This window comes from Asterias rubens, chromosome 9 (assembly GCF_902459465.1).
Source record: "Asterias rubens chromosome 9, eAstRub1.3, whole genome shotgun sequence".
Lineage (NCBI taxonomy): Eukaryota > Metazoa > Echinodermata > Asteroidea > Forcipulatida > Asteriidae > Asterias > Asterias rubens.
Genome location: NC_047070.1, coordinates 5,404,305 through 5,430,448, shown reverse-complemented (window position 1 = coordinate 5,430,448; position 26,144 = coordinate 5,404,305). Strand labels below are relative to the sequence as shown.

At 38.2% G+C, this 26,144-nt stretch overlaps 1 protein-coding gene across 2 annotated transcripts; it reads right to left on the bottom strand.

The window, feature by feature from the left end:
• Positions 1 to 1,924: 1,924 nt before the first annotated feature.
• LOC117294371 (poly(U)-binding-splicing factor PUF60-like) lies at positions 1,925 to 20,095 on the bottom strand. 2 transcript variants are annotated; one of them, XM_033776750.1, is made up of 12 exons: positions 19,994 to 20,095; positions 17,826 to 17,934; positions 11,281 to 11,492; positions 9,939 to 10,211; positions 8,787 to 8,914; positions 8,208 to 8,276; positions 7,487 to 7,589; positions 6,585 to 6,686; positions 5,840 to 6,017; positions 4,455 to 4,735; positions 3,779 to 3,968; positions 1,925 to 2,993 (listed from the first exon to the last, which is right to left on the bottom strand). In XM_033776750.1, the coding sequence occupies exons 1-12, from the start codon at positions 20,048 to 20,050 to the stop codon at positions 2,884 to 2,886; spliced, it is 1,812 nt and encodes a 603-aa protein (XP_033632641.1). In that variant the 5' UTR covers positions 20,051 to 20,095; the 3' UTR covers positions 1,925 to 2,883. The 2 variants fall into 2 exon arrangements, with proteins under 2 accessions (XP_033632641.1, XP_033632642.1); XM_033776751.1 differs by lacking the exon at positions 19,994 to 20,095 and adding an exon at positions 12,581 to 12,718 and having other exon boundaries at positions 17,826 to 17,912.
• Positions 20,096 to 26,144: the final 6,049 nt, after the last annotated feature.

Here is a 26,144-nt window from a genome sequence, read left to right as displayed (position 1 = left end):
GACATATCAAGGAGGAAGATTAACTTAAAAAAAGTAATTAGTAATTGGGTCATATGGTTGGGTACAAAAACAAGTTTCAAGTATAAAACAAAAACAAGTCACGTTTTACTGTGGCTGTAGGCCTACAAGACGTTTCACTGCAGTTCATTGAGTTTAAAAAACGTCTTTCTGGTTTGGTTGAAAATGAAAGGGGACTATAATTTGGTTACAGAGAGCCGTTTCAAGTTCTCTACAGGTAAAATGGGCATTGGCAAATTCCTTCAAATTTCTCAACATTTTTAGTTTGGAATTACTCCTTTACCACTTATACGAGTTTGTTCATGCACTAACAACCATGTGTTTGTGAAAAGAAAAAAAGGGGGGGGGGGGGAGGGGGAAAATGGAACTTGGTAAAACCAGTGGAAGATGTTTGCCATTTGGTGATTCCTAAAAAACAATCCGTTCTTCATGAAATTACACAAAGCAGCAGTGACAATTTCAAAGGAAATCAATGTAAAATCATTTTATTCTACTTTTATCCGACAATATTAATATTATAGCCCAAAGCGCCAAAACTGAAAGCAATGTATCCAATAGCTATTGAGTTGTAAAATGTCTATTGATAAAATAATTGTTGTAGTTGTTTAAAAGCGACGCAGAGATTGTTAATAACCAGCCGTCGATTTCACCAAACTCCTTTTTTAACTTAAAAGCCATTGGACCCTTTCGGTACACAAAAAAAATAAAAGTTCACAGGTTTACAAATAACTTACAGGGTTTACAGAAGGTAGTGGTGAAAGACTTCTCTTAAAATATTATTCCATAAAATGCTTTACTTTTCGAGAAAACATTAAAACATTTTTCAATTCTCGATAACGAGAATTTCGGATTTATTTTGAACACATGTCATGACACGGCGACGCGGCGAAACGTGCGGAAACAAAGTTGGGTTTTCCCGTTATTTTCTCCTGACTCCGATGACCGATTGAGCCTAAATTTTCACAGGTTTGTTATTTTATATAAAAGTTGTGATACACGAAGTGTGGGCCTTTAGACAATACTGTTTACCGTAAGTGTCCAAAAAGTACCCAACAATCTTTCCTTTGAAATATAATGATACAAGAAAACAAAAAAATACAAATACAGAACAAGACAAGATCAAGATTTACATAAACTTTTATTACACTTGTTTATTTTTTATGAATTAACACTGGTCTGTAAAGTTCAAACATTCATGCAATAGAATTCATAAACCACTCCATGAACCAAAGTGTTTTGCATTTTTAAAGCGGCATTCTGATGAATTAGAAAAGAAAGTGGACTAAGTAAGTAAACACTCAAAAATCCACAAAGTTTAATCTAATACACAAGAGCTGTCTTATGCATGCTCAGCGGTCGATTTCACCAAAACTCTTCCTAACTTAATTTTGAGGACTAGTCTTAGGTTAGGAGGAGTAACTTGTCCTAACAGACAAGTGCTATCTCTTTGCACTGCCTAGAACTAGTCCTAAGTTAGGAAGAGTTTGGTGAAATTGACGGCAGTACTACAAGACATGAGTCTTCACCACTGTTATTACGAGTCCAAAGTTTGTGAGTCTACACTGGACAGAAGCATTTTAATAAACAGAAATACTGAACAGAAATGTGTTTGATATGGAGCGAGAAAATTTGATTTATGTATATATTTTCCATTTGAAATCACCAGGGCCAAACTTCATAGAGCTGCTTAAGCTCCCAAAATCGCTACGCACAGCCATATGGTTACCAGATTAAGGTTACCAGTAAAAACACTGTGTAACATTAACATTTTTGGCCGGTATCCTACATATTTTCACTAAGCAGAAACACCAATATTTTCTGCTTAAGAAGCTCTATAAGCCTTTTTTGAGGTATGGCGGACGTGATAGGAGTGTACTGTTTGGTTTGGGTGTACAGTATACACACAAATTTACCTAAACCTTATGTTGTAGCGTTGTGTCCGCCATATCTCAAAAAGGCTTATGAAATTGGGCCCAGATCTAACTTTTGGTCTGTGTTAAAATGCACTGTGTGGATACTCAACTAGAAAAACGCAGTAACAACAACGAGACGTAGGGAAGTTGCACGTACATCTACAAGGCTTCAGAAGGAGTAACTAGGTGATTTGCATGTTCAGTCAAAGCCTTCATCTTTGACAATGTAGGATTTTGTTAGAGACTTGGTAGGCTTGCAGCCTTGAAGCATTTTTAAGACACATCACTCAAGCATTTGGAAGGCCCATGCATTTATACAATTAAGAACAATATCATCAACAGTGTTACAAAAACATTGGCCCAATTTCATAGAGCTGCTCAAGCAGAACGCTTTTTCCCCATATTATGAGTGCCCCTTACCAGAGGAAAATTGCTTTGCCCCTTCAAGAGCTATTTGTAAGGCTTGTTAGATAAATCTTTTAGAGCTTCGTGAATTCAAACACTGGACACCAATTCTTCGATGCTTACTTATATCTCGCTATTTACAGCTATTTAAACATTGGTGGTCCATAAAACTGGAATACATTGTGGATCAAGAAGTTGTTTGTTTACATAGTAATCTCTGGGTGCGTTCGATTAGCTTCCCCGATCTGCCCCCACTACATTCGATGAGCTTTGACGCCATTCCAGGGGCTCACCAGGATCAGCCCCAAATGCCCTGCTTGTGGAACCGGTCACTTGGGGCTGCCAAGAGGTGCATGACGTCACCACGAGAGGGGGAGTGATCTTTTGATTAGCTCTAGTCAGGGGCTCACCCGAATGAGGTCGACCCGGGGAAGCTAATCGAACACAACTTTTATGATTTAAGGCATAATGCCACATGTACAATGAAAATAGAAAAAGGGGGGGGTATTTTTACACTAATTAGACACTACATGCTGGAAAAAGCGGATCAACCCGAGAGATCGCTAGAGTCAAACTTGGCTTGTGGGTAGGATTCCGCTTTGACCATATGACCTCCGAACCATCTACCGTTGAGTGCATCGATTGCTGCTTCTCCCTCTGGGTAAAACAAAGAGGAGAACAAATATGTTAACAGTTGATGGATGTAGTAGGCTATAGTGGTGGCCGACCGGAGGGGGGAGTGATTATAAACAAAATAGCATCATATCAAATGTTATTGCTGGAAAGCTTGGCTTTGACCTCAACAAGTGTTTTTTAAAGTTATTTCTCTTCAGGCCTTAACATAACCCACAGCACCCACAGCAGTTGCCCAAAGCAGTTGCTGTGGTGCACAAGGCAAAGTTCCAGTACAAATTTAAATGTTCCTCATAGAGATGCCCCTTGCCAGAGGTAAATGGCTGTGCCCAATCAAGAGTGAAGTTCAAGGGCTGTTTCTATATTGTTTAAATTGAAGTCATCATCACAATAATCTAGGTTGCTCCATTATCAGGAGTCATAGTCCCTGTGTGTTACGGCGTACTGCACAGTTAAAGCAATGCAGCATTTACAACGTTACCGCAATTTTTCTGTTCAATTTGACCCCCAAAAAGGCGACCGTGGTAGGCAGGAGGCGTGTGTGACTTCAAGTGCAAGGGGCCAATAAGAAAATCAAGAGAAAGTCTTTCACATTTAAAATCACAGGCATATTACTCAGGTGGGCTTTGAACCTACAACCTTTGCCATTCTAGAGCAGTGCCTTACCAACTGGGTTCGAATCCCACCCGAGTAACATGCCTGTGAACGGGAACGTACTGAGTATACAGTGCTAACACACATCGGTGTATATGAGTAAAATTAAAATGAATATTCTTCATCCCCCAATGAATCCTGGTAGGATAACTCACCGCTTTGGTCGCTGAACTCCACAAAGATCTTGACGATGACCTCTGCGTCCTCTTCCTCCCCTTGCCTCTCCTGGTAGATGACCACCCTGTTAACCTGGCCGAATTTACCGCACTCCTCAGTCACCTCACCTTCCAGGTCATCATCCAGGTCCTCGATGCCGACCATGTTACGCAAGACAACCACACGGGACTGTAGTGTCAATCAAATATAAACCACTCATTAATTTAAATGACAGGGGTACAGATAAGTTTCTGTCCACATAATGCAACGTCTGTCGAACAATTTGTCTGTTAATCTAAAGAATGGACTCCCCCAAAAAGGCAGAAGTGGTAGATGTGTTTGTTCGGAGGTGCGTGTACCATCCTTTTGTGCACATTTGGACACACAAATTGGCAAACGGAGATAGGCGTGTTTGTATGTACAGTTGTGCATAGGGTCTATTCTGTGTAAAGATTTGCTATTTAAGCAGGAGACCATGGTGTCTTTCCTTTTCAACAATTTTGATGGTGTATATGTATTAATGTCCTACAACTTCGTGTCTGCTAGTGTTTGCGAGCGTGTATCAAAGAAATCAAACCAAGGAACTCTGTGTACATCATTGATTTACGCGTTTAGATGCACCACACAGCCTACATTATGGCCAATTTCATAGGGGGGGAGGGGGTTAAAACCTACCTCGACCTTTCTTAACAGTTTCTGCATGACCATGTGTCTGGCGCTGGTTCCTGATATGGTCATGTTCTCTTGCTCGCTGATGGTCTGGGGCAACTCGCTCTCCAGCTTCTTCTTGGCATCATCGGCTTCCTTCAGGACCTTCCCAGCAGCGGCAGCGGCCTGGGTGCTAACTGCATTGGCCTGGGCCATGGCTGCGATGGCTGCCGTAAAGGTTGGGTTCATCATCAATGAGGAGGTGGTGACGGTGATCGTTGGGATCGGCGGGCGGATTGGAGTCACACCTGTTTAGCGGCGAAAGTACCAAGATATTGTTAATGTTTATTTTCCTTTCCAGTGCCTCGGATTAGTTTTCTAGATAGATGGCAGTATATAAATGCTAATTATTATCAATATTATTAATGGGCAACTACTAAGAGACTGTGAACAAATGGGAACTTCTGAACCCATTTGGGTGTCAGTGCTGCATATTTTTAAGGGTCTGGATACTTTTTGTAGGACACAAAACACAATGTCCACAGATTTACATCAAACTCAAACGGTTTGAAGATAATGATGGTAGAAAGCTTCCCTTAAAATACTACTGGCTGAGGTAGGTGCTGTAGTTTTTGAGAAATTATTAAGAAGGTCACAAAAATAATTTTCGTCTCAGAAGATGAAATTTATTTTAGCATGTAAAACATATTTTCGTGACAATGTTTTACTATTTTCAAAAAAAAAACTGCAGCACCTCTGCAAGCACTTTTTTGCAGGTAAGCTTTCTACTATCATGATCTTCAAACGGTGCAAGTTTTAAGTGTAAATCTTTGGACATTGTGTTTTATGTTTTAAAAAAAGTACCCAAATCCTTTAAGGGGTTTTAGGAATTCTTAAGAGCCAAATGAACACGGGTAGTTAGGCGCTTTGATCATTAGTTTTGAAAGAACATTTGGATCTTGCAATCACAGAGATGTTGTACAAACAACCAGGGAGGTATTAAAAATTACATTCCACAAAAAAAGAGGCAAAGTTTCCATAATCAGGGAGATTTTTCAAATTTGTTCATTAGAACATGGAAAGACTTATTTACTTTCGGAGAACTTTCTGCAGAATTAGGGAGAGTTGGCACCTCTCTTGAAGGAAATAGAGGTCTCCTGTATAGACCATATGAACTTTGTTTACAATAGGTGTGACCTTGTTCAATCTTTGGCTAGTCTGGCAGGCCAGATAATGCACTGGCCATATTGGAAAGTTTACATTTTGTGTCATAATTTCCACAAAAATTCAAGAGTTATGAAAGTAAACATTGGACAAGTTATGAGATGTGCCCCCTTTCATCATATCAAAAGTTGATAAAAATTGGACAGTGCAATCTCCATAAAATACAGTTCACATCGTCGATTGCTTACCTGTGATGATGCCTGGTGCATTTGAGGCCATGACAGCTTGGGGCATATTGAGTAGTCCCAGCTGTGGTGCTGAGAGTAGTCCGGGGCCTGGCATGGACTGAGAGACGATGGCGGACGGGTTGAGACTAAGGACAGCGGCGGCTGCAGCGGCTGCTGGTGCAGCGACAGCATCGAGGGCCTGAGAAGCAGAGATGCATAAGGGACAAATGTAAGAAACTCTTCAAAACATGACGTACGAATTTGACGTACATGAATTTGTACGATACAATCCAAAATAAAAGTTTGTATTACAACTTGACCAATCTCCTTGAAAATCATGTCTGATAACATTTTTAAAGGAACACGTTGCCTTGGATCGGTCGAGTTGGTCTTTGAAAAGCGTTTGTAACCGTTTGTTATAAAATGCATATGGTAAAACAAATGTTTTTAAAGTAGAATACAATGATCCACACAAGTATCACTCGAAATTGCGTGGTTTTCCTTTTACATTGCGCACTTACACGGTCGGCCATTTATGGGAGTCATAAATTTGGCAGACCGTGTTTGTCGACTGGGTAAAAGGAAAACCATGCAATTTCGTGTGAAAGTTGTGTGGATGATTATATTCTACTTTAATTCATTGAACAAAATCTGAAATAAAAAAATTATATTTTGAAAGCTCACCACTTGCAAATCTCGCCGTGCTAGAGTTTAACCAAGTTAAGAACCCCAAAAGACCCACACAGTCAATAACAAAGAAACCAACCTGTATTTTGGCCGTTGCAGCGGCGGCTGCGACTGCAGCTGCTGGGGGCAGACCCCCTTGGGTAGTCGCTGTAGGGATTTGCTGCATTTGTGGAGTAATTCCCTGCAGAGTTAGTTGAAGAAAAAAAAATCTCTTAAAATGAATACAGGAAAGCAGTTCATCTAGCTTTATACTCGTAATATCTTCTTGCCAGTGTAAACAAGTTGTATCACCTAAAATACCACTTATGTTACACAAGAGTTTTGGGTTAGCAGATAAAATTTCAGCCACTTTTTTTTTTGCTAAAACCATAGAGCTATATATATTGACTAAAGCGCTAACACCCCGTTATACACCCACTAAGGTTTTGAAGCCGTGTGGGCGCATCCATGTTTATGTACAAACCAATTCAAAAGCTTGAAATTTTGTATGGCAATTGTACGGCTATTTGCATGATAGTGCGTTTGTTCTTTTTTATGTGTCATCGAACCAAAAAATGCAGCAAATGTGAATGCACAATCTGCTGATGAGCGTGCCATCTGGGAGCGTCATGTGCGTCATGTTTAAAAGGCGCATATACTTTTTTTTAGTACGTCAATCAAGTCGAGCATACGGTTTTCGTAGCGCGGATGTACGCGAATGGGTAGTCGCGTACATGCTTAAATAATTGATGCTCACTGAGACAAAAATTGTTAATGTGAATTTTTTTTTGGTAAATACCTTTTTACATGCTAAAATAATTTTTGTCTCACTGAGCAGAAAATTATTTTGTTGGTTTGTTTTACTCATTTCTCAAAAACTAAAGCACCTCATCATTATACCATCATTATCTTCGAACTGAGTAAGTTTTTCTCGTAGATCTGTGGTTTTGTGTTTTGTGTTACAAAAAGTACCCAAATCCTTTAACAGAAGACTGCACTTACCCTGCCAACTCTCAAGTACTGACCACCGAGATCAAACAGGTTCATCGAGGCGATTGCGTCTTGAGCCGACTGCATCGTATCATACTCAATAAAGGCATACCCTCTGACAAATAACAGATACAAGCAAATAATTATAGGTTTTTAAGATTAATTTATGAATTCGTTTTCGAGAGATCAAATCCTTTTCATGACACTCGTGCTCATCAGCCAGAGTTTTACTAGCTGTTGGAAATATATGTAATAATAATAACAAATTCTTATATAGCGCATTCCACAATAACCGTATCAATGCACTTTACATTAGTGCCCTGGTCATAGGGCCAATAACATCCATTTGTAATGTTTCTCAGCTCCCTTGGGAGTATACAGCCCTGAGCTGCCTGTAAGGCGCTTGTGGCTTTTCATACACAATATCAACCTCTACCCTCGCAGGTACCCATATATACCCCTGGGTGAAGAGAAGCAATTATAGTAAAGTATCTTGTTTAAGGACACAAGTGTTACGACCGGGATTCGAACCCACACTCTGGTGACTGCACCAGAACTTGAATTCAGTGCTCTTAACCACTCGGCCATGACACTCTACATTTGTCTTGAGATAAAACTTAAAACTATAAATCATGGCTCCTCAAACCGAGAGATGGTAGAGATCGTTAACAGGTATAACTGTGCACCCATTTTGCTGCATTAAAAAACACAAATAACATTTAGCAGTACTTACTTGTGTTTGTTGGTTGCGGAGTCTATTGGCAAGTTACAGCTGATGATTTTCCCAAAGGCTTCAAATACACTGTCGGAGCAAAAACAGAATACCAGTCAACATTCCATGGAGTTTCAATTTCACGACTGGTACCCCAATCATATGTTGCTTAGCAAAGAAAATTGTTAAGCAGTTTTCTCTGCTTCACACATGACACAGCTTTATGAAAATGGGCCCAGCCGTCGATTTCACCAAACTCTTCCTAACGTAGGATTAATCTAAGGACCAAGGAAGAGTTAAGTTACGTATCCAAATTGGTAAGACACATTGAACCCATCCTGAGTTAGGACGCGGAGCTAGGAATAACATTTGTGATAGTAAAATCTAGATAACTCGAGGTGCACTACAATTTCAGACGTTTTGGGTTTTTAGCTTTTTAACGTTGGCTGAATAAATAATAATAATTCTAATTCTAATTTTAGCGATGCGTGTAATCAGCTGCTGGCCACTTTGCCTTTTAATTTTCAGTTACACAACTTCGAGCAAACTTTTCACTGGATGTTCTGCTGGTCAAAGGAAACAAGGAAGTCTCCCCCTCACCTCTTAATGTCCTCTGTGGAGAGATCTCCGTGGATAGAAGCGACGTAGATCCGGGGATGATTCTTGGATTCTTCCATGAGCTGATCGACGACAGGTTGGGCCTGGGGCATGTTGCTGGGTCGACCGACCTGTACAAAATTCACCAAAGTGTTAAGAAATGACAATCATTGCCTAGGGCATATTGCTGGGTCGACCGACCTGTACAAAATTCACCAAAGTGTTAAGAAATGACAATCATTGCCTGGGGCATATTGCTGGGTCGACCGACCTGTACAAAATTCACCAAAGTGTTAAGAAATGAGAATCATTGCCTGGGGCATGTTGCTGGGTCGACCGACCTGTACAAAATTCACCAAAGTGTTAAGAAATGACAATCATTGCCTGGGGCATATTGCTGGGTCGACCGACCTGTACAAAATTCACCAAAGTGTTAAGAAATGACAATCATTGCCTGGGGCATATTGCTGGGTCGACCGACCTGTACAAAATTCACCAAAGTGTTAAGAAATGACAATCATTGCCTGGGGCATATTGCTGACAAAAAGGTCCGACACTTGAACCCAAATTTTAGGTATGCACAAATGATGGCTCTGTTCCTGTTATTAATCCAAACAAGTTAAAGGTTAAAAAGAACATTTTGGACACAGTACGTCACTAATTTTTGGAAGGGTAAACTTGGACTAGATGAACTGAAGCTCTACCCATGGTTTCAATAAACATGCAACACAACAGACCCATGAAAATGACATTTAAAGGCACTGGACAGGTTTGGTAATTGGCAAAGACAAGTATTCTCACCTGGTGTATCCCAACATGTGCATAAAATACAAACATGTGAAAATTTGAGCTCAATTGGTTATCGAAGTTGCAAGAAAATTATGAAAGAAAAAACACTATTGTTGAACAATTTTGTGTGCCTCCAATTGTCAAATAGAGACACTTGTCTAATTGTCTAATAAAGACCTTAAATCTTTTCTTTCTCAAAAAACTATAATACTTCCAAGGGCGCCGTTTCTCACAATGTTTTATTCTATCAACAGCTCTCCATTGCTCATTACCAAGTCATTTTTATGCTAACAATTATTTTGAGTATGTAATTACTAATAGTACCCAGTGCCTTAAACTGTTTCGATTAGACAAGGAAAAGCCTACCTTTATGTTTCTTCCACCTATCATCACCCCGTTCATCTGTTCCAGTCCCAGCTGAGCAGCCTCTGGCAGGTCGTACTCCACAAAGGCAAAGCCCTTGTGCTTCATGGTGATGGGATCCCATGACATGTTGATACTTTTGATGGGTCCGAAGGGGTTGAAGGCCTGCCGAACGGTGTCCTCTCGGAGCTCAAAGCTGATGGAGCCTACGTAGACACGGCACATGAGGGCGATTGCTCGCTGGCGTTGGGCCGCCATCTGAAGATTGGTCATTTGCTTCAGGGAAAAAATGACAAGAAAACTCCAGTCAGTTTACCATCCATTCATTAAACAAAGACTTAAAGAATTTGACTTATTTTCTTTGTATGTTTGTTAAGATGATATTCCCCATCAAGGGAACTCGCCAAACTCCCACAAGGGGATACAAACGCCAAGCTGGCAACAGCCAATCTCTCTCATACAAACATTGGTTTAACGTCTATGACATGTATGATTAAGAGTTGCACAAATAATCAAGATATTGTGATTCAGTAACTATAGACAACAATACTTATTTGTATCGTTCAAGTGATGCTTCCTTTTTCTGAAGCTTTTGGTCAGTCTATGTCCTACTGGTTGTTCCTATCAGTGTAATGATGTGTGCAAGTCTTGCTCGATTCACCTTTTTTGGGACCACTTTGGTCGCATAGATATTGCTATATTGTGTGAAAAAAAGAAACTCACACACTTTATCGGGTCCCAATGTTCATATACACGCCAGACTTGCACAATATATTGATGGCATCTGTCTTCGAAAATGATCATGGGTCTATGTACTTTTTGTAGGACTAAAAACACAATGTCCACAGATTTACACTTAACTTAAACAGTTTGAAGATAATGATAGTAGAAAGCTTCCCTGAAAATATTACTTGCTGAGGTGCTGTAGTTTTTGAGAAACAAGTAAAACAATGTCATGAAAATAATTTTCGTCTCACTGATCATGAGCAAAAATTATTTTAGCATGCAAAAACGTATTTTCATGACATTGTTTTACTCATTTCTCAAAAACTACAGCACCTCAGCAACTAATATTTTAAGGTACACTTTCTTCCAAACGGTGCAAGTTTAAAGTAAATCTGTGGACATTCCGTTTTGTGTTAAAAAAAGTACCCAAATACTTTAAATGAAAGACTGTAAATTATTTTTACAAATCTAAAAGTCATGGGTTAGCGAGAGAAATCTCACCTCTAATAAATGTTAAATTTCCATTAGGGATAACAAATATTAATATATGTACACAATGTATGTTTAACGCTGTATACTCAATACTTTCCCCCCAGTCCTATGTAAAAAAAGATCTCACCTGTTGCTGATGTGCTAATGTCTGTTTAACGAGGACGCTCTTGATGTTCTGCTCCATGGCGTACTTCTTGGCCCTGTTCAACGCTTCTTGCTGGTCTGGACTGAGTTTGGTCAAAACACTGAGAAGGGAAGACATTTCTTTCTTGGCCCCCGGTCCGGCCAGCACGGGCCCCATCTGTTCGGCCATCATCAGTGGAGACGGGCTCCGAGCGACTGGGAGGTGAAAAAAGGGACGCTGAAAATGTTAGAAATGCAGAGAGTGGCGATCGATAAAGGGGGGGGGGGGTACCATTAACTGTAGATACACATGCAAACTTCCTTTTGAACTAGCCAGGGATAAAAATACCTTAAAAATTCTCTTTTTTGGTGCATTTGCACCGCAACAGGCTAAGTTAATGTTGATTACACCCAACTAAAAGTTTGATAAGCTACAATGCAATGGTTTATTGCTTCAATTTTACTGTACAAATGGCGAGCCAACTGGGCACCAGAAAAGCCTGGTTAGAAAACCAGTTCAACCGGTATGACTTTGACTCCTTTCCATTTTCAATTTTTTTTTTTTTCTCAACACATGCAAGTCTTTTCCCCAATACTAGCAATATTTCCAATATTTGGTGATGGCATCATGAATGGACCCAGCACATCCCTCTTGAACTTGGTTTTTGAGTTGGGAGTCTCAAAACAATTTAAACAATTCCCTTGTATCCGTTGCCGACACAGACCACTCCAAAAGTATATGTATTTCTTGTTAAAGCCATTATACACTTTCGGTTCAGAAAAAAAGTCCACACATTTACAATTTACTTACAGGGTTTACAGAAGGTAATAGTGAAAGACTTCTCTTGAAATATTATTCCATAAAATGCTTTACTTTTTGAGAAAACATTAAAACAATATTAATTCGCGATAGCGAGAATGACATATTTATTTTAAACACGTCATCATGACACGGCGAAACAAGGGTGGGTTTTCCCGTTGTTTTCTCCCGACTCCAGTGACCGATTGAGCCTAAATTGTCACAGGTTTGTTATTTTATATATAAGTTGTGATACACGAAGTGTGGGCCTTGGATAATACTGTTTACCGAAAGTGTCCAATGGCTTTAAGATAGGGGCAGTATGAACAAGAAAACCTATATGATAGTGCCACCTGCCTAAAGCTACATCAATCATGGCTTGTTATACTTCACAACGTTAACATTGGTAAATCAATCGATTCAAATAAAAAAACAAATTCAAAAACTCCAACCGGACTGCCGTAGCAGTAAAGCTTCTATACATGAACAAACAACTACTGTTTACCACACTCGTTGTCAAATTGAATGCTGTTACCCCATGGCTACAAAGTGCCATGGCGCCCTCTATAGGCCCCACTGGGCCAGGCGGTAAACTACATGGTGCGAGAGGGGGCCGCGTATGTGGGCTGCATTAGACTGAAATCTTAAATACACAAAATGCACAGAAAAAAAGGAAGAGAGAAGAAAATGATGGGAGAGAAAAACGGAACAATTAGTGAAGCGTATGGCTTGGTAGCCTTGGGGTATATTTTTTGGGTTCCACAAAGTGATGTAACTCTAATCATTCATTGGTTAAAACTGTGCAATAAAGACAGTTTAAATCATTGGTACATGCGTTTATTGCAATTAACTCCATCAGTGCCAAGGTTATACATGTACGATCTATTTTATGTATTCCGAAAGCATCATTACTGCATCGTATAATCTTGTTCATGTTTTTAAAAAGTGTCATCTATCGTACATTTGAATTTTTTGGGGGTCATTTTAGGGTCATGCGCCTTGTCCGCCAAGCGTCTTATCCGCAGGAAAATAAGGTACATGTTATCATATGACATATGATTAACTTTGGGATATACTGAGGCAAGTCAAATCAGCAAGATATATTTTGTTTAGTGAGAAAAGTAGGGCATTTTAGGTTCAGACCGCAAAAAGAAAACACCCTCGGCACTGAAAGAGTTAGACTAAGCACTAAAACTATGTGCATAAACTATGATTGCAGATACAAGGACACTGCCAAAATCTTACCTTACTTTAAGGTTTTGAGTAAACATCTTTTTTTTAATGCAGTTAATCTTTCAGGGTTTGCAAATAACCAATGACTTAAACTTCCTTTCACAAACATTGACTACAATGATTCGCATGACATTTGCTGTCTGCTTTTTTGTTATTCTTGCAACTCCAATGCTTAAACTGTGAAAAAAGGGTGTTGTTGACAAACAAAGTGTCTTGAGTCTAAACTGTTTAAAAAATCCTAGAAATTATTCTGTTCTTAGCGACAAACTGTTGTTACTATTAATATTCGTATGTTTTTCTTTCTATTCATCTTGTAAACTGCATGGGCAGATTTAAAGTTAGTTAGGGTTCAAACAATCATTCCAAACGTGGCTGAAATATTTATCTATACAACTCCAAGAAATCTGTAAGTTTTCAAAACATTTATCTGGAAGAGGGGGGTGTAAAATAGTATACAATATCATGGCAAATTTCCATACAATTTTCAAGACGCACTTATTGATGTTACGCAACAGTCTCACGACTGCCCGAGAACCAGAAGTATTACATTTCAGATCAAACACAAAACCTAATGTCTTTAAAGCCGTACAACTTCAATTGGCATAGTTGATTTTGTACAATGTTAAACAGAATCAATAAATGGTTGAAATTCTTAACCAAAAGTTCTTTGTGAATTTGTTTTCAGAACTTAAATTTTATGGGGTGTTGTTGTTTTTTTGTATGGGGGGGGGGGGGGCGTTTAGCTGAAGTTTGTTGGACACCCTGCTCAGTCATCTTGGTTTTAATCAAATCCGTGTCAGATCTGATGTCCTTGTCCTTTTTCCTGACATTGAGGCTTTCGATAATGCACAAAAGAGGAAAACAAAAGAGAACACAAAGAAACATTGGTGTCAATACCTGGGGAAATTGTAATTTCAACAAAAGGACTTTTATGGTTTTGTTATGGAGTTGTTTATACAAATTTGTTGCTTCATGTTTCGACTCCCTCAGAGAAAGTCTCTGCTTGGCTTCAAATGTGGAGCACTATAACAACTGTTGTAATCATACCAAAGGTCATCTTGCTTGGTGCTTGAATTCAAATTCACTTGAATTTAAACTTTTGACTGGCGCAAACTTACTTTTAGAGTACGCCATATAAAATGACAAAACTGAATCTGAGTTTAGAACTCCTCTTAATTTTGTAAAAAATTGCAATCATCCATTTTTAAGTTTCAGTTCATTTATTGATCAGCAGGTCAATGAATAGAATACTTCAACAAATTCCATTGAAATGTGAGAACTGCCTTAAATATACACTTGTTTGCAACAAGCAAATAGAGTGACTTTATGTTTGAACTAATTACATTCTGATTGTGGGTTGGGTTAGGGTTTTTTGTAAAGTTTAAAGGCAGTGGACACTATTGGTAATTGTCAAAGACTAGCCTTCACAGTTGGTGTATCTCAACATAAGCATAAAATAACAAACCTGTGAAAATTTGAGCTCAATCGGACATCGAACTTGCGAGATAATAATGAAAGAAAAAAAACACCATTGTCACACGAAGTTGTGTGCGTTTAGATGGTTGATTTCGAGACCTCAAGTTCTAAACTTAAGGTCTCAAAATCAAATTCATGGAAAATTACTTCTTTCTCCAAAACTAAGTCACTTCAGAGGGAGCTGTTTCTCACAATGTTTTATACCATCAATCTCTCCCCATTACTCGTTTCCAAGTAAGGTTTTATGCCAATAATTATTTTGAGTAATTACCAATAGTGTCCACTGCCTTTAAACAACTAATTAGTACAAATGCATGTTGATCAAAGACATGATATTTATGCATGACAATAACACAAAAAGACAAAAAACCTGTCATCCTGTTTGGGAAGAAAAGTTGGTTGGGAAAGAGAGAAAGTGCCGAGATAGGCAATTATTCAGTAAGGGTGGCCCTAAAGTTGATGTCGTAAATGGTGCACTTTCTTGGCGGAGTGGTCTGCCGTATCTCTGTAAAAGAGCATGTAGGTGAAAACAAAAAAGGATTGAATGGAATGGTAAACGTTAAACGGGATTGGAAAGGGATGTGAAGTAGATGGCATTATATTAAAAAAAATTATTATCTTTTAAATTAACCTCCAATTAGTTTATTTATTTTATTATCGTTGATTTTGTTTTAGAACAAAGTTTGCTAATAAATAAATTTGTATAGAAGTTTGGGGTAATTTTTATGATTTTTTGTCCAACAGTTGACTTCTCTTCAAAAAAGTTGGCCCAAAAGACATACTTCTGCACATTGATTTCAAATTCTATCACAGTGTCAAGATTTTTTTACAAATAATTAAATCAAATTTTAAATCAAAATTTTGAGCTTGTTAATATTGGCACAAATAACCAAACGAAATGAACTTATGGCGAACAACAAATTCGTTTGATATTATGTAAGCTTATCCTCTTATAATTTATAAATGACACTTTGGAAGTAATGCGAGTGAATTAAACATTCCTAGGGTGAACTGGGGCACCAGTAACTACTGAGGGTGTACAGAAGTAAAGTCACATTGGCCTATATTAGGGTTTGTAAAAATGGCAAAACGAATGAACATGAGAACAACAAGTTTCACACAATTGATTGCGTCTCTTCACTCCACATAAAAAAACAAACCAAATGAAATCCAATTTGGAGTCAATTATGGCAGAGCTTTCTCAGCTCAGCGTCCCTTGTGGCGATCTCTGAAAAAGGAAAAGTACAAAAAGACGCATTTCCCGCCCTCCCTTGCAAATCGGAAGAATCTCTCCACTCAAGAAAAACAAATTGATATCGAACTAATCATTATACCAAGGTGGGTGAGTTTTTGGCATGCTGTATGTGACAAGACTCTGTGTTTCTGATAGTTTCAAGAGATAAATTTTGAATCAAATTGTGGTTCCAGTAAAACCAAAATTCTGGAAGCAAAAAAAAAACCAATCCATTTTTCCTTTAACCTTCCTACCCCCTCTTTTCCAGTGACTTTACCAACTATTTGAAAACAGAAAACATTCAAATACATGGGTTGTGTATTTCTATTTTGGGACATTTCTGCGCAAAACAAACTGTAAATAGTTAATGGCTTTGTATTCACTACATGATATCACATTTTTTCTAAGACATGGGTTGTTGATATTAAACAGTCCGAGAGAAGGAAGGTTAAAACATTTCAAATGCAAGGTCCTGTATAAAAAAAACACAAAGAATGTGGTTGTTATACTGCTAGTATAAATTTGTTGTCTTCTGAATTTGATATCTCTTTGGCCCTAATGAGAGTAATGTTTTTTTTCAAACAGCAAATCTACACGTAAGCACTGTTTATGTGTGACACAATTTGCTATGCTTCACCGAATAAGGTTCTTATGCTTGCGAATAAGCCATTTGCGAGTTAGATTAGAACATTGTCTGGGACGGTGGCGTGCTTGATCACAGGTTACCACTTAAATGTAAATTCCTCAGACTATAGAACACAGACGTTTGCTATGTCACATGAAACAGGGCAAGCTTTTGTGTAGTTACGCAAGAGACAGTGAACACCCATACACAATTCTGAAACAAATGGTAACAGGGTTTGCTTATCTGGAGGTTACTATGCAAAGGCTTTGTGTCCCAAACTATTTGACAAAGGAACATTCTCTATAGTCTGAGAAACTCAATTGTAAGCCAAGTAAATCATCATTGCTTAAGAATATTTTCAAATCTAACTCCCAATTGACTTATTCATATTACTTTAGTGTACCCCCCCCCCCCCTTCTCAAGAATATTTGGTTGCAATTGAATCCCACGGCCACACTCATAAAAGCACAGATACCAGATTTAGTTTGGGATGAGATTCCGTATGATTCTTGTCGAGGTTTGGCCGGGCCAAGAAAACTGTGCCGATGGTGAATCTGCTCTGCAAACAAAACAACTCAAAACAGAGACAGAAAAAAAACAGAAAGGAAAAAACACATTAAAGTTGACATTGTGATTATTGAACAGTACCTGTAAGAGCGAGGGGGAAAAACGGTTAGTAAATAATTGTAACCATGACAATTCATAGATCAACAAGCCATCACTTACACAGATTTATGTCAATTTTGATTTTAAGTGTGAAATGTTAAACAAGGTAAAACAAAACAAAAAAGCCAGTGGGACTTCCTATTGACAAACCTTGCACAGCCTTTTTATATCAAGGAACAAAACTTGAAAATATGACCCCAAAAAATTGCCTGACGAAAATTCAACTCCAAACTAATTTACAGTTCATTGCTTTAAAAAAAAATATCAATTCCATTGGAGGTTATACCAATTCTCCCTCCAACATACATCATAAAGGAAATAGGTTAGGAAATGGTGGATTTGTATATTTGAATATGTACACTTATAAAATTTTACACCATTCTTGCATTTAGTTTAGAATTGAAACTACAAATTTGCAACAATGACATCAATCGATTTAGTAGAAAGTTGATTGACAAATATTTCGACTGTGCAAGACAAGGCAACAGAAAGTCCCTTGGAGAGTTCAAACCCTACCTTCTTGCTTGATGGGCACTGGCATTCCGACCATCCCAAGTTCTGTCTTCATTTTCTTGGGCGACGGTTCCCCGAGAAGGATAGATGCAGCATCTCCAGCAGCTGAAGCCTGTTGAATAAAAAATTGACACTATTTTAAAATGTTAACATAAAGATTTTGCCAGATGTGAAATTTTAGCCTACCACATATTGTACGTCAGTCATGTACAAGTTGGATCCTTTTCTATTTAAGACTAAAGTCCATATTTGCAAAATTGTTGTGACTTTCTATTCTGTCTAGGGTAGGTTGCACACCTAAAAAAAATTCAAATGATGACCAAGCAACAATCTTGTCAGTGTCAAGATATTCAATTGATTGGCATCTTATGTCGGAGGCGTACCACAGTACTAGCCCCACACGTTGGGACCCGTTTTTTTGTCATCATCATTTAGCGGTCGCAACCGAGATCCCATGCACAACGTCACGCCAGAGGTGTTTATCCCTCATCATGTTTGGAAGGTCCATGATTTCAGCCTCCAAATCTCTACCGATCACGTCGATGTAGTTGACTGGTCAAGGTCCTCTATTAGGGCACGGCAGTCTCCAATAAACACGTCAGGTATGACCTGGTCTTTGGCACGAAAGCAGTGACCTGAAAAGCGGACTCAGCGTTGAGCAATAGTAGCAGAGATTGGTGGAATGTCTCTGTAGATCTGTTCTTTGGTCTTGTGCTCACGCCATGAGATGTTCTGCGCCCTCATAAGAAGCCTGGTGTAAACTGCCATCAAGGCGATCTTGAAACTCTTTCTTCATGGTCCAGGTTTCCGCTCCACATAGAAGGATGCTCTCTACACAGGCTCTAAATAGACCAGCTTTGTTGTATCAGGAAATCCTTCTTATTATCGGCAACATAAGACCCAAGGTACCTGAAGTCGCCAACATCTTCAAGTGGTGTGCCATCACTGGAACATATTGGCAGGTGGTCATGCTTGGTCTTCTAAATGTTAAGAAACATTCGGCAAAAACAAAGTTGAAGGCGCACTGCCCACAGGCGGGTTAGCGGTTTAAACAAAATAATTGTGTTTGTTTAGCTCTCAGCTTGACCTGGGTGTTTTAAATAGATACTTAAATAAATGACTTTTTAAAAAGATACTTTTTAAGAAAAATTAAGAAAAATTATAATTCCTGCAAATAACTTCCCTCATGATTACTGAACATGGCCATTTTTGATTGAACCTATCATCAGTATCATGGCAATCAGGCCAATCGGGCTATAGGTATGGTGGAAGGAGGCTGCGTACTTTGCAATGGTAGCTTTTTTATATTTCCACTCCGCCCACAGCACAGTCAGCTGATGACGTTGTGAATTGATTGGCACCATGGATGGGATCAATCCAAAAGGGTGGGCTCAGAGGGAAGTTAATTGGTTCTGAGAAAATTTACAAATTATTTCTTTAAGTGTCTTTTTAATTTTTAAAATAAAAGTGTCATATATTTTCAAGCATCCAAAACACCCACAGGAAACCATATATCCTGCCATCCCTCATTTTAGTACATTCCATTGGCAAATTATACACTAATATTTTATTTGTAAAAAAACAGCATTTTACTTCATAACGAATGAAAAAGTGGTGGCACTGGCAGGATACAGAGACTTTTCCCACCCAGGTCAGGCGAACTAAATAAGTCAAGAAGTAGGTTTTAAACCACAAACCCGCCCTTGGGGGCTAGGGATAACTTTCCGTATATGGCGCCACCACTTTTTCACTAAGTTTTACAAAAAGGGATAGGCCCTATATTATTGGAATTGGATACTATTTTATTATATTATTATTTTATATCTAATGATCTAATCTATACTATACGTGCACGGTTGGTCAACAATAAACAAATACACTCAGTCAGATCTGATGAAAGTAACCTATATCAAATTATAAGCCCCCCCCCCCCGGGCCCCCCCTCCCCTTCCCGCCGAGTCGAGTCCACGCTTGACTGATAGACAGGGGCCCACTGCATCATGTTACACACATCCATACACAAAATGGCTGCCGCACGACGCCTTGTCTTCAAACAAGGTCACAAATTAAATAATAAATAATACAATCTGTACATCACTTTAGCAGGACAAAATTCGACCAGAATATTCTTAAAATACTTTAGTTATTGAAGATAATGTTTTTAAACTTACATCATTAAAATTGCCATTTGCAGCAGCTTCTAAAATTTCCATAGCGGTGGCCATCATTTCAGATCTTGGATTCCCTTGTTCTTCGTTCGGCTTCTTGCTTGCTTTTTCTCAACTGGTTTGCGAACGTTTTTCACTACTCGATACATTGATTCCACATGTGCGTGGGCCGGGTACCAGTGTTATCCATTGCGTAGCGCCCTCTAGAGCTCTAGACAGACCTCAGAAGAAAAAAACCTAAGCACAACAAAATTATGCTTACCAGAATAAGGTTACCAGCCAAACTACCATGTCACATCTACAAATTGAGACTGGTATCCTGCTCATTTCTGCTTAGCAGACATTTGTTGAGCATTTTTCTGCTTTATAAGTGAAAATTGGCCCAGGTCATTGAATATGTCTACGACTTCGGGTAAATTAAGTCCCCACCCTCTTTGTGAAGCCATGAAAGAATTATTATTCAGTACATTTATTTCAATGCTGTCATACAAAACAATAATACAATAATGTACATTTATGTTGAAATTAAACAAGCAATATAGTATGAGGTATGATTGGGTACACAATACTTCAAAAATAAGCAGCATTTAGGTGTAAGGTTAAGCGAAATGCATTTGTGCCCTAACCTATTGACAGACAGACATGATACAACCAAGGAACACAAACAAAGACAAAGACAAAGAATCCACATCTGAAGCCACAAACCATTAAAATTGAGAATAAACTAAACAATTTACAAAGTAGGGCTACAGGTTCATGTCAATGCCAACTGTTCCCACACAAAATGGCTGCCACTGAACCTACAATGTTTAGCCATATTGCAATGATCATCTGACATCCATTACTTTTAGACATTGAAGCCACACTGGATGTCTTCTTCATCGCCAAACTTCAAATTAAAGTGAAGACTTTACTTGTAAATATAATCATAGAGCTAAAGCTCCATAATACTATACAATTAACGCGCTGTGCTATGCCATCTCTTCTTTTGCCTAGTTTTTTTACTGATTCACTCCTTCATGATGCTTACAGAGACACATAGGCTACAAACGGAAAACACCACACACAATATTTCAGTTCATTTATTATATTTCATGATTTATTCCCCCAAAATTGTGTTTATAATATTTAGTATGATACAAAAAATGTATCCAAAATTTCCATAATTGACAACAAAAATGAAAAAATCTTTGTCAAGTTCGGCAATGTGCTTATTTACTACACATTGCAATAACTCTGACCCTTTTTTTAAAACAAATCCAGCTTTCTTGGCTTCACCTTCAAGCCACATATGGAAAGTGCACAAATTTTTAAGTTAATGATGGCGACTACTTTAACCCTGATCCAAAGCCCAACACAGTTGTTTCAAACAAAGGCCTCAATTGTTATCAAAGACAAAACAGACCCTGAAACATATGGTTGGATCGTTACAAATATTTCTTGCATATTTTAAATCAAGTTGAAATTGTGATAGCTTAATAAAACTCAAATGTAAAGAACTTTAGGTTCATAATTGAATTGGTCCAGTGCTGCCAGCGTTTGTATCTTGAAATTTATGGAGACTTTGTACAACAATCAGGGAGATAATTTAGAATTAGTCGTCCATATCTGGGAAATTTTCAAATTTGCTCATTAGAATATGGACAGATTAGTAAATTTTTAGGGGACTTTCTGGGTCTGCAGAATAAGGGAGAGTTTGCAGCTCCGATTGGTCCGATGCCAGGCATGGTTTGCTCCAATTCCGGCCAAATAATGGTTGGCAGCTTTCTCCCTCAACAATGGTTCGATGGCCAAATGCCAGATAAACACCTACGGACCAGTCAAAGTTCCCTCCAAGTGGTTCGGCTAGCTAGTTTAGTATTAAAAAGCACCCCTGTTCAATCATTGAAATAATTATAGGCTAGTGAAGTAGCGGACGGACTAGTGAAATGACAAACTAACTGGTCTGGCTGGCTAGTCATTGACTAAGTGGCAAACCCTGCTTGGGACACTGAAGCATACCTTCCCTGTCCACCACTCCCCCATCAATAATGTTTGGCCGCGTCCGAAAGGGCGACTTCGGCTGAAACTATGGCTAGATCAGCGCGTCTGCCAGTGTTGAAGTTCTAGTCGTATAGCTGAAGCCAAAGTTGCCATTTCGGACACGGCCTGACCTCAAGCTGGAGCACAGGACAGCACAACATCTATTGTGAATCTCAGGAGGAGAAGGATTGTTGGGTTTTCGAAAAGTTGTACCTACACCACTCCGCATGAGGTCCTTATTTTCAACAACAAAAAATAAAACAAACACAAAGATCTTTAAAATGTTAATTTGATGAGTGAACAAATTTCCCGCAATGAAAAAGAAATGTTGTTTGTAACTTATTTTTTAGTAAACTTACGCTGACCTCAAACCTAAAAATACTTACAAAAAAATAATCTGCATTTTTATTTGCGCGTCCTTCATCCGAAAACAAGTAAACTCTTTACAATATTTACAAAGCATGCATTTTTTCAAAATTGCTCGTCTTAATATTTTAAAGATAACTATGTTACTTACATTTTACAATTAATTAATCCAAGGGGAGGTCTTTAATTGTCAAACTGGACCAAAACATTTAAGAAGATCACATCATATGTGAGAGATGACTTAATTGAGATGCAGGGAGGGTTAGGTAAAGACGACAGAATAAGCCTTTATTGAGGTATGGCGGATGTGATAGGAGTGCACTGTTTGGTTTGAGCGTAAACAGACAAATTTACCCAAACCTTATAGCGTTGTAGCATTGTGTCCGCCATAACTCAAAAAGGCTTATGGCTTGGGGAGGGGGGGGGAATCAGAAATAGAACCAGAGTTGCAATCCTTATCAGTTATTCCAATAATTTTGATAAATACTTCTTTCTTTCTTTCACCCTTAGGCTAAAATTGCCTCCAACTGGTAGAAACAGGTCTCAAACTCAATATAAAAAACACACACCCAACCACAGGGGGTTTATAAGCACAGGGGCTTGTAGCACAACATTTAAAGGCAGTGGACACTATTGGTAATTACTCAAAACAATTGTCATAAAACCTTTCTTGATTACGATAGTTTTGGGAGAGGTTTATAGTACAAATCATTGTGAGAAACAGCTCCCTCTGAAGTGACGTAGTTATCAAGAAAGAAGTCATTTTCCACAAATTTGATTTTGAGACCTCAGATTTAGAATTTAAGGTCTCAAAATCAAGCATCTGAAAGCACACAACTTCGTGTGACCATGGTGCGGCAAGGGTGTTTTTTTCTTTCATTATTATCTCTCAACTTCGACGACCTATTGAGCTCAAATTTTCACAGGTTTGTTATTTTATGCACATGTTGAGATACATCAACTGTTAAGACTAGTCTTTGACAATTACCAACAGTGTCCAGTGTTTTTAAACTTGACTAGAAGTTACTAAAACAGGGGCTCCATTGTCAAATTCAGTTTTGTGATTCACTCATTTTCCAATCGATAAAGTCCTTATGGAAGTAGGAGAAAAAGATTACATGTGGCTAACTCTGAGTTTAAAGGAAGTTTACAGAATTGGTAAAAAACAAAAATCATGAAGATCACAGATTTACAAAAAAACTTACACGGTCTAATGATGATGATAGTAGAAAACATCCCTTGAAATATTTCTGTCTGAAATTTCATATTTGATGAGAAAAAATAATCTAATTTCGCGCTTGGAGTTTATCGCTCAGTGAGCGTTTTATTTATTTTTGTTTTGGCATCAATGCAATGCAAAATTTGTAATTGTTTTTTTTTTCATTATTCTCTCCTGACCAAGATGGCCGAGCGATCTCAAACGTCTTCAGGTTTGTCAGTTTATGTATATGGTGGATTATATAAAGTACTTACACAGCCAGCAACTTTTTGGCTAGCAAAACCAATTCTGTAATGTTCCTTTAAATGGTGTAAAATCCAACTTAATTTGGCACACTTCAATGCATAAGTAATTTGTAATAATTTGCATAAGTAATTCTCGAAAACTACGTCACTTCAGAGGGAGCTGTTTCACACATTGTTTTATACCATCAACCTCTCCCCATTACTCGTAATCAATAAAGGTTTTATGATGATAATTATTTTGAGTTATTACCAATAGTGTCCACTGTCTTTAAAATAAATGATACTCGATAAGAATTTTTTATGGGGAAAATTTGTGCATATTTTAGCCAACCATATCTTTACAATATCAATTAGGTTTATAATTCCATATTCACAATTTCAGTGAAACATCATTCTTGATGGTACAAATACCAAGGTACGAAAACAAATAATGAATGAAATTATGTGAAAAACATAAACAAAATTATATGAAAAACTGTAAAAGCACATTACAAAAACTAGTGAAACCAAAGTTCTTCCACTACCTGGGGTTTTAGAGTGAACTGACTTGACTCAAAAGTCTAATAATTGAGTGGTTTTCCAAGAGCCTCAATCCTCAAAAATCAACCGATACAAGTTGTGTAGGACTCCTACTGCTTAAAGGAACACGTTGACTTGGATCGGACGAGTTGGTCTATAAAAAGCATTTGCAACCGTTTGTTTTATAATGCATATGGTTAGACAGATGTTGTAAAAGTAGAATACAATGATCTACACAAATATCCATCAAAATTGCGCGGTTTTCCTTTTACATCGTTGACTAATTGACTCCCATAAATGGCCGATCGTGTTTCTTCGCGACTTAAAAGGAAAACCGTGAAATTCCGAGGCATGTTTGTGTGGATCATTATATTCTACTTTTAAATTATCTATCTAACCATATGCATTTCATAACAAACGCTTTCAAACGCTTTTCAAAGAACAACTCAACCAATCCAAGGCAACGTGTTCCTTTAACTCTTCCAACATCAACCGATATCAAATGTAAGACCCCACTACTCCAATCCCTCAAAATCAACTGATGTTAGTTCGGTTGAAACGTCGAGTTGAAACCAACGATTCTTTTCAGAACCACTCAAACTTATTAGAGATAGTCATTACATGGTGTTACCGCAAACCTTTCCATATCGTATTTCCACCATGCAAAGTTTCAAATCCTACTGATGTTAGTTTAGATAGGATCCTTACTGCCTCAATTTTCCAAAATCGACCAATACAAGTTGGTAAGGACCCCTACAGCCTAAATCTTCCAAATTCAAGCTATTTGAGTGTACAACCAGTATGAGTTATGTAGGATCCTTACTGCCTCAGATTTCCAAAATCGACCGATATGAGATGTTTGTGAACTTTAAATGTACCCACACTCCTTCAAAATCATCCATATCATTTCGTTGACTTTCAAAGACTCGGGAGGGTTAGGGTTTTGTTACCAAATTCAAATTAGCAAAACAAATAAATGGAGTTGAACAAAGAAAAATATACTACATGTAGAGCAGGATTTGTACCAAAAAATGGCCTCCGGATAAACGTGCCATTGCTATACCAACTGACCTATCTAGCCCTATGTTGGCGGTCTCCCTTTTTTGTCAATATCTTTGTTGTTTGGGGGTGCCAGTCAGAAGCCATACAACCGTTAACTGCAGTGTAGCCAGGGATCACACCCAAGTTTACAATACACCCAGGGAAGTGGTAAATGTAACAGCGACATCACAGGCCTAGAATCTCTTTGAGAGGGCAAGGCCATCCTCATTTTGGAAGTCTACGGGAAGTTTTTCAAGGGGCACCAAGGCATAGACTACAGCATACTCAGTTATGATAAAATCATGAAACATTTTTACTTAACCAAAGGAAAGCACACATTCCTTAGGCCACATAAAAAAAAAAATTGTTGATCATCCTTTTTTTTTTTTGCGGATGGGGGAGGGAGGGAGGGAGGTTTTTGTTTTGTTTTTGGGGGTTTTTTATACATGACAAATATGAATCACAATCACTATAAAACAGAGGGTTTGTGTGTTTTTGATGTTTTCAATAGTTTTGTCAAACAAATTTAACTCCTAGATGACATTTTCTGTAAACTTTTTCAAACAACTAAGCACAGTGTAGCCCAAGTAAATATTTTAAGAATTGTTCTTGCTTTGCCAACATAAAAACATAAAAACCTTCTTTAAACATCTTTTCAAACCTGTACATTTTGAAAAAAATATCAGCTGAAAAATCTGGGCAGTAAAAGTTTAAAGAGATATCCAGACATGGGGAATAAAAA

Excerpts from the sequence above, each read along its gene's own strand:
- LOC117294371 (XM_033776750.1), bottom strand. The coding sequence starts at position 20,050 with ATGATGGCCACCGCTATGGAAATTTTAGAAGCTGCTGCAAATGGCAAT. Across the intron at positions 11,493-17,825 it reads AGTGCCCATCAAGCAAGAAG|TCGCTCGGAGCCCGTCTCCA; the intron begins GTAGGGTTTGAA and ends TTCACCTCCCAG. Across the intron at positions 4,736-5,839 it reads TGCACCAGGCATCATCACAG|GTGTGACTCCAATCCGCCCG; the intron begins GTAAGCAATCGA and ends GCCGCTAAACAG.